Source organism: Colobus angolensis, unplaced genomic scaffold (assembly GCF_000951035.1).
Source record: "Colobus angolensis palliatus isolate OR3802 unplaced genomic scaffold, Cang.pa_1.0 Scaffold42, whole genome shotgun sequence".
NCBI lineage: Eukaryota > Metazoa > Chordata > Mammalia > Primates > Cercopithecidae > Colobus > Colobus angolensis.
Window position 1 is genome coordinate 1,253,108 of NW_012117599.1, and position 8,926 is coordinate 1,262,033.

Consider the following 8,926-nt stretch of genomic DNA (forward strand, 5'->3'; position numbering starts at 1 on the left):
TAGCCAGGATGGTTTCGATCTCCTGACCTCGTGATCCGCCCGTCTCGGCCTCCCAAAGTGCTGGGATTACAGGCTTGAGCCACCGCGCCCGGCCACAGACGCATTTCTAACTACCACTATTTCCTCAGCATGACTACAAATCCAGTCATGATCCTCTCTTCAATAAAATCCTTTAATGCACCTACCCCTTCAGAATCAAGTCCAGACTCTTCAACAGGAATACAACCCTTCAGAATGTGGCCCCACGTGGTATATGATGAGCGTGAGTCACACACATACAGCCTGCTCTGGCTCTCATCTAAACAGTTGAACCACCAACCACCCAAGCAGACGCTGCTCAGTCTCAGTGGCTAGCTAACACGCCGAAGCTACGGTGTTAATACTATAGAACGCAAGGTGAAGGGCAGCCCCAGGAACTGTGCAACATGACAGGACCACACTGGCCCTGCTTTTCATTCTAGCCTCATCTGTCTCTGATTCTACTTTATTTCCACCTACTCATCATCCTCTCTCTCGTTTTTTTTTTTTTTTTTTTTTGAGATGGAGTCTCACTCTATTGCCCAGGCTGGAGTGCCGTGGCATGATCTCAACTCACACTCCAACCTCCACCTCCCAGGTTCAAGCGACTCTCCTGCCTCAGCCTCCTGAGTAGCTGGGATTACAGAAGCATGCCACCACACCTGGCTAATTCTTGTATTTTTAGTAGAGATGGGATTTCCCCATGTTGGCCAGGGTAGTCTCGATCTCCTGACCTCGTGATCCACCCGCCTCGGACTCCCAAAGTGCTGGGATTACAGGCGTGAGCCACTGTGCCTGGCCTTATCATTCCCCCTCTTAACCTTAGGACCTTACACATGCTTTTTTCCCTCTGCATGATGGGACGCTGGTTCCTTACTCTACAGACCTCAACCTAAAAGGCACTTCCTGGAAGAAGCCTTCCCCACTACCAGCACCACTACTGCCCCGCCTCAGGTTACAAGCTCATGCTGTGTCCTCCCACAGTGCCCGAGTTCCCCCTTCAGCATCCTCAGTGCTACTGAGTATAAGGACCGTGTTATCTTGCTAATTCCCAGGGCCTGGCACCCAGAAAGTGGTTAATGTATGCGGAATGAAGAACAGCCCAGAAGGAACACCGAGAAGCAGCTGGAACTGATCCACAACAAAAGGTTATTCTCCTAACTCAGGTCTCACGTTCCACTCCCTCTAAAGTGAGCTCACTAGGCATGGTGGCTCATACCTGTAACCTCACCACTTTGGGAGGCCGGGGTGGGCGAATCACCTGAGGTCAAGAGATGGAGACCATCCTAACCAACGTGGTGAAACCCTGTCTCTACTAAAAATACAAAAATTAGCTGGGCATGGTGGCATGTGCCTATAGTCCCAGTTACTCAGGAGGCCTGAGGCAGGAGAATGGCTTGAACCCGGGAGGTGGAGGCTGCAGTGAGCCGAGACTGCGCCACTGCACTCCAGCCTGGAGACGAGCAAGACTCCATCTCAAAAAATAAATACAAATAAAAAATAAAGTGAGCTATGTAGGAAATGTTAACGACTGTTGAATCTGAGCATCACAGATACAATGATCATTCTCTATCCTTCTAATTTTTTTGTTTGTTTTGGTGATAGTCTCGCTCTGTTGCCCAGGCTGGAGTGCAGTGGTGCGATCTCAGCTCACTGCAACCTCCACCTCCTGGATTCAAGCCATTCTCCTGACTCAGTATCCCGAGTAGCTGGGATTACAGGCTGGAGTGCAATGGCGTTCTCTCAGCTCACTGCAACCTCCACCTCCCAGGTTCAAGTGACTCTCCCACCGCAGCCTCCCAAGTAGCTGGGACTACAGGTTAATACTAATAAAATACTAATACTAATACTAACAAAAATACTAATTTTTGTATTTTTAGTGGAGACAGGGTTTCACAGTGTTGGCCAGGCTGGTCTCGAACTCCTAACCTCAAGTAATCTGCCCACCTCGGCCTCCCAAAGCACTGGGATTACAGGCGTGAGCCACCATGCCCGGCCTTCTAATGTTCTTTAAGTTTGAAAATTTTCATAATAAACCTTTGGGGAAAAAATAATGTGACCTTTGCCTCTATTTCTAATCCTGCTTTCCTCGCTAGGTATTACTTAGCTAAAGGATACCCAGCAACAACCTGTCATAATTTCCCACCATCTGATGGCAGTGCCATAGGACACAGAGAGAGTACAAACCCACTGTCAATATAAGAAAGCAACAGCCGGGCATGGTGGCTCACGCCTGTAATCCTAGCACTTTGGGAGGCCGAGGCAGGCGGATCACGAGGTCAGGGTTTCGAGACCAGCCTGACCAACAAGGTGAAACCCCGTCTCTACTAAAAACACAAAAATTAGCCGGGTGTGGTGGCACACACCTGTAGTTCCAGCTACTCAGGAGGCTGAGGCGGGAGAATGGCTTGAACCTGGGAGGCGGAGGTTGCAGTGAGCCGAGATCGCGCATAGAGCAAAACTCCGTCTCAAAAAAAATAAAAAAATAAAAAAAAGGCAAGCACTAAAAGACTCTTAGGGTCAGGTAACAAAAAGGCCCGCCAACAGCCAGATGCTAGGTTCTAATAAAATGCTGGGCGTTCATCAGTTTCCTTCCCTTATAGCCTTTTCTTCTTTCTTTCTTTTCTTTCTTTCCTTTTTTTTTTTTTTGAGACAGAGTCTCACTCTGCTGTCCAGGGGGGTAGTGCAGTGGTGTGCAGTGATCTGATTCTCCTGCCTCAGCCTCCCAAGTAGCTGAGATTACAGGCACCCGCCACCACACCCGTCTAATTTTTGTACATTTAGTAGAGACGGGGTTTCACCATGTTGGCAAAGCTGGTCTCAAACTCCTGACCTCAGTTGATCTGCCAGCCTTGGCCTCCCAAAGTGCTGGGCTTACAGGTATGAGCCACTGCTCCTGGTCAATTATAGCCTTTTCTATAGGCAGGAGAACTGTTCTTCAGGTCTGAGATGAGGAAGAAGAAAAAGATGCTGAAAAGTGTATGCAAGTTGCAGAAGAGAGCACAGCACTGATAGATTAAAAGTCAGGGGAGGCTGAGTTACATAAATTCGGCTTGCTATGGAGCAGCCAAATCACCAACCAACCAAACATGCTCAATTTCAGTGGCTATCTAATAGGCACGAGAGAGAACATGATTAACACTAAAGAAAAAGCCCCTGTTCAAGACAGTTATTCCCAAAGGACTGTGCACTCCTAAACAGTTCCTCTAGAAAAAACACTGACAAGGACATTAACTTTTGAAGTTCAATAGATGAAGAACCCCTTACTTTCTATCCCCTTTGTTCCCTCCTGTACAACATTCCTGAGGCAAAGAACTGTGATGTCAGCGCAGCTGATCTAGGCTCTGACACTTGCCATTACCTCTTGCTGCTTCTCCTCATTGGGGTACGTGTCTACAAATACTCCCAGCCCCACAAATTTGTCCATGTTTCCAAACACAGGCCCTAGAGAGAGAGAACAGATGATGAACAATGAAATAAAGCTAAGAGTTGATAAAGGAATAATATATCACTATGATGGAGGAAAAGTAAAATTCCAAAGACTCCCAAGCTTCTCTCAAGATGAGAAAACACATGTAAAAGTGCCCAGCAAAGCACATGGCCTGTAACAAGTGCCCAGTAAATATCTGTAATTGTTTGTTGTTGGAGGCAAGGGAAAGAGAGAAGGCCACTGCAACCTTATTTAGCACTCAGGCAGCTTCCTCATCCAAACTGGTTGCTAGGGTGCCCCTACAGAATTCTGCTTTACAAACACTTGGTAAAGACTATGCCCCCAAGAGAGAACTGAATTCCCTAGTTCTACTTCTTGTTGCAAAAGAGATCAGGTCAAATCAGGTTGAGCCTGCCATCAACGTGGAGCAATGATAGCTCCTACACAAGGAAAATAGATAACTCTTCTCTTGACTCAGCAGTGCTGAGATCATTCACTGTAAATGCTCAGAAGAAATCAGCTCACCCAGTCATCAGTGTTCAGGAGAGCCAGTGCTTTCATCCGGCCAACAGGCCAGGTAGTTTCACAAGGAAACTCAGAAAGAAGCAACAAGCAAGCAACTGCCTCAGGATGAGCCAAATTCAGCTGCTTATGAGGACTCGGATCCCGTCCTAGAGACTAGAGAGGCCAGTGTTCATCCACATACATTAAAGGAGAGGGAAAACAGCTGGCACTGTGGGGAACGGCACATGAAAAAGCAGGTTGTCACACCCACACGAGAGTCACATAGGGTCCCAATACCTGGCTGCATCCGATCCTTTGTGTACCAGATTGCCAAGCCATCCCCATGCAGATTCTTCTTTCCTTGCCCATGGATTCTGAAGTGCACCTGCAACTCCCAGTCTCTCAGGAAGCATGGCTAAAGCAAAAAAGACATTAGAATCAATGAGGAGCATGACATGCAAAACCCCTCCAGCCCGCATCAGCAGTCAACAGACTTGGAAAACACAAATGCAAGTAACACAAGGCTAAGGGTTAAAACCTAAATCTAAGATTTGCTAGTGTTCATGTCATAAAATTAAATGGATTGAACCATTCAACTGTTCAGAGATTTAATACGAAAATGAATAAACCCCCCAATTATCTTCAACACTTCCCCACAGAAACCGGACAGAACTCCAAAGCTGGAAGAGACAAGAGTATACCAAACTCCACTCCTGTGATCCTACATCCCCCCAGCAAAGTAGCTCGGCTTTAGAGTACAGATGGCTGAATCCATACTCATTTACAACTCAAGATTGCCCCTCAGACAGAAAGACTCTGAAAAGCTGGATTTAAAGAAAGGTCAAAGCCTAATTTATTATAGTAGAAAAAGAAAAGCTAAGCTATTGGCCAGGCGCGGTGGCTCAAGCCTGAAATCCCAGCACTTTGGGAGGCTGAGACGGGTGGATCACGAGGTCAGGAGATCGAGACCATCCTGGCTAACACGGTGAAACCCCGTCTCTACTAAAAATACAAAAAACTGCCGGGTGTGGTGGCAGGCACCTGTAGTCCCAGCTACTCCGGAGGCTGAGGCAGGAGAATGGCGTAAACCCGGGAGGCGGAGCTTGCAGTGAGCTGAGATCCGGCCACTGCACTCCAGCCTGGGCGACAGAGCGAGACTCCGTCTCAAAAAAAAAAAAAGCTAAGCTAAGCTATTATGCAAAGGTTTCCAGGAATAATTAGCAGATATTACAAGCAACTCTAATTAGCTAGACCTGGCCCTCTGCCAAGCTGAGGGGTAAACCAGAATTCTCACAAGAGCAAGCTACAGTTCCCCAAATCCTCCCATCCATGGCCAAGACGCTTAAATGCACTTGGAGAAGGATACAAGTGGATGGTTAAGTGTTTTAAAAAGCTGAACAGTTTCAAGAAAAAAATCAGAGTGGGTAGTTGATTTAGGGAAGCTTCCGGTTAAAAGTCTACTGTGAAGAAAGAAGTGAAGGAAGAACAGACAGACCAGCTGGGTTCAGCCAAAGGCTCTCCAAATAGACTGTTCTGGGCAACATATTGCTAGATCATTTTCAGTTTTCATTTTTTCTTTCTGGGATATTTTCCAAAAGTGTTCATATTAGAAGTACACAGTCAAAATGAAAGGAGGTTGGGTACTCCTGCATTTAGCAAGGGGCCCTGAAATCTCCAATAGGTTATCCTACTCTAATGAGCCAGTCTCTGTCTTGTCACTCCGGATTCTTAGTCCTCCGCTGTTTCATTAAGATTTCAGACGGCCGGGCACGGTGGCTCACGCCTGCAATCCCAGCACTTTGGGAGGCTGAGGCTGGCGCAGATCACGAGGTCAGGAGATGGACACCATCCTGGCTAACACGGTGAAACCCCATCTCTACTAAAAATACAAAAAAAAAATTAGGCAGCCGTGGTGGCGGGCACCTGTAGTCCCAGCTACTCGGGAGGCTGAGGCAGGAGAATGGCGTGAACCCAGGAGGTGGAGCTTGCAGTGAGCCGAGATGGCGCCACTGTACTCCAGCCTGGGAGACAGAGTGAGACTCCGTCTCAAAAAAAAAAAAAAGATTTCAGAGAAAGGGCCCAGCACGGTGGCTGACGCCTTTAATCCCAGCACTTTGGGAGGCCAAGGTAGGCAGATCACAAGGTCAGGAGATCAAGATCATCCTGGCTAACACAGTGAAACCCCGTCTCTACTAAAAAAAACACAAAAAATCAGCCAGATGTGGTGGCGGGTGCCTGTAGTCCCACCTACTTGGGAGGCTGAGGTAGGAGAATGGTGTGAACTCAGGAGGTGGAGCTTGCAGTGAGCCAAGATCGTGCCACTATACTCCAGCCTGGGCAACACAGGGAGACTCCATTTCAAAAAAAAAAAAAAGAAAAGATTTCAGAGAAAGGCCAGGCACAGTACTTCATGCCAGTAATCCAAGCATTTTGAGAGGCTACAGTGGGAGGATAACTTGAGCCCAGGTGGTCCAGACTGCAGTGAGCTGTGACAGTGCCACTGCACTCCAGCCTAGCTGACAGAGTGATGCGACCATGTCTCAAAAAAAAAAAATCTTTCAGAGAAAGAGTGACATTCAGTGGGGCAGAAAGCTGCCAGGAGGTAGGTATTAAGCCCCTGGGAACAGGGCAGTGTCACAGAAGTTCTCAGTGAGCCAAGAGATATCCGTCACTGATTCTTGGCCTCCTACAGCACAATGCTATATTGTTTTGCTCAGGACCATGTCTAACTGTGGTTCTGAAATTCTGCCACACACTGGATTCACCTAGGCAGTTTAAAAAAATCCCAGTGGCCAAGCTGCACCCTATTCCAATTAGATCAGAATCTCGGGGGTGAGACCCAGGGATCAATTCCAATGGATAGCCAAATTTGAGAACCACTGCTCAAACAAATGGATCCTATTCAAATAACTCAGAAATAAGCCCACAGTCATGGTGATAGCCAGATAACAGCGAATACAGGTATCAGAAATCTGAAAAAAGGGAAGAACTAGAGGCTATACTAGAACTGCGGCTACAAGTTATGTAGAGACAGAGAGCCAGCAAGACAGCAGCGGAGTATCAAGCCTTGAACATAATCATCCAGTAACCCACAAGAGCCCCATCAACAAACTTATAGAAGTGTAATGACGTAACACATATTTCTGTAACCATTTTAACTTGCCACAGTCTTTTCATGTCTATCGTCTTATTTTATTCTCACAACAAGCCCAGTGGGTAAGTAAAACAGGTATTCTAAAGCTCATTTATCAGATGGAGAAACAGAAAACTAAGAGGTTAAATAATCTGCCTAGGGCTCACAGAAGGACTGTAACAGAGCTGGACCAAGAACCCCAGTCTTTCAACTGTCCTTTATCTCTCCTACCAAAACACAATGCTCTGTACTCTGTCCACAAATGAGCTCAGCACTATGATCTAGGTTAAGAGGCCAGTTTGTGCAGATAGCTAATGTAGAAATTTCTCTTGCCCTCCTGAACAAGGAAAAGAAATCATTCTCTTTTCTGAGATTCACTTATCTACAACTCATGAGAAAAGCCATGTAAAAGTAAGTTCTTAGTTTATGAGAGCTCCAGAGAAAGTATCAAAGGATGCCAGTCACGCCCAAAAGTAAACTGGTCATAAAAGATTTAGAAAGAGCCTTGGAAACAGAAGAGAAAGCATCATCTTACACTTGTACAAAATCACAGTGCAGCCACACCAGGAATACTGCATTCACTTCTGGTCGTCATACCTCAAGGAACACAATGCAGCTACAAAAGGTCCAGAGAAGTACAAATAAAATGACCAATAGCTCAGAGTGGCTTTCACATGAAAATAAAATTTCATATCAGACTCTTCAAATTGAAATAACAAGGTGGGGATGCTGGGATAAGGTTTGGGATCAATTTAAGAGAGTACTCTCAACCAGGCCTGGTGGCTCACACCTGTAATCCCAGACCTTTGGGAGGCCAAGGCAGGAGGATTGTTTGAGACCAAGAATTTGAGACCAGCCTGGACAACACAGCAAGATCCCATCTCTACAAAAAATATTTTAAAAATGAGCCAGGTGCAGTGGCACATGCCTGTAGTCTCAGCTACTCAGGAGGCTGAGGGAGGAGGACCCCTTAAGCCCAGGAGTTTGAGGCTGTAGTGAGCTATGATTGTGCCACTGCACTCTGGTCTTCTTACAATCTTCTTACAAAGTGGTTAAGCAGGAGTTAAGTTATTATTAAACCCTAAGGAGTAGTACTATTGGGCCAATCAGGAATTAAAGACATTTCAGGGGAAAAAAAAAAAAATGAATTATTTGCTATAATTAAATAGCATTTTCCTAAATACCTGATTTATTTATTATGAAGGTCAGAATAATCTCAAAAATAAAGATCCTTGATATCCACAGAAGACAGAATACCAGGGGGATAGACAGCAAAATTAAATCAGTATGCCACTGCTGAAACTTTTAGGCCTTTCTGGGTCACCAACACAGGAGGGAGAAAGATTCTTACCACCCGGTTCCACAAGGCACCCTGTTTACTTTGCATATCTGGGGTAAGGCGGATATACTGGGTCATCACCATGGCATTGCCCATCAGATTCCACAGTGAGGAACTGCCTGTGCCCACACCTACAGGAAGGAAGTAGATCAGTTCATACTCTTCAACACCAATCCATTCAGAAAGCAGCCACCACAGAGCCTCTGAAAGCTGAGCCATCATCTTTTTCCCCCTTTAATGTCACTCAATCTCCTATCTTGTCACGCATGAATCTTAAATCCTTACCATCTCTACAACTTTCACAAGGCCTTTATCAGGTGAGGACCCCAAAGTACATCAGAACTATCACTTTATGCATGCTACAGTAACCACAGCTCACATCCATTCTTCCCGTTGTAAGATGTGAATAAACTTCAGCATCATAGGCCGGGCACGGTGGCTCAAGCCTGTAATCCCAGCACTTTGGGAGGCCGAGACGGGCGGATCACGAGGTCAGGAGATC

At 46.3% G+C, this 8,926-nt stretch overlaps 1 protein-coding gene across 3 annotated transcripts in view; it reads right to left on the reverse strand.

The window, feature by feature from the left end:
- Positions 1 to 8,926, reverse strand: part of LMAN2L (lectin, mannose-binding 2-like) — a 35,637-nt gene that overhangs the window by 24,770 nt on the left and 1,941 nt on the right. For 2 of the 3 annotated variants that reach the window (XM_011956525.1, XM_011956523.1), the window contains exons 2-4: positions 8,437 to 8,555; positions 4,250 to 4,367; positions 3,380 to 3,462 (exon numbers count right to left, since the gene is read on the reverse strand). In XM_011956525.1, coding sequence (XP_011811915.1) covers positions 3,380 to 3,462; positions 4,250 to 4,367; positions 8,437 to 8,555 — 320 coding nt within the window. The remainder of the gene's footprint in view (positions 1 to 3,379; positions 3,463 to 4,249; positions 4,368 to 8,436; positions 8,556 to 8,926) is intronic. The other variant, XM_011956526.1, reaches the window with a different exon arrangement.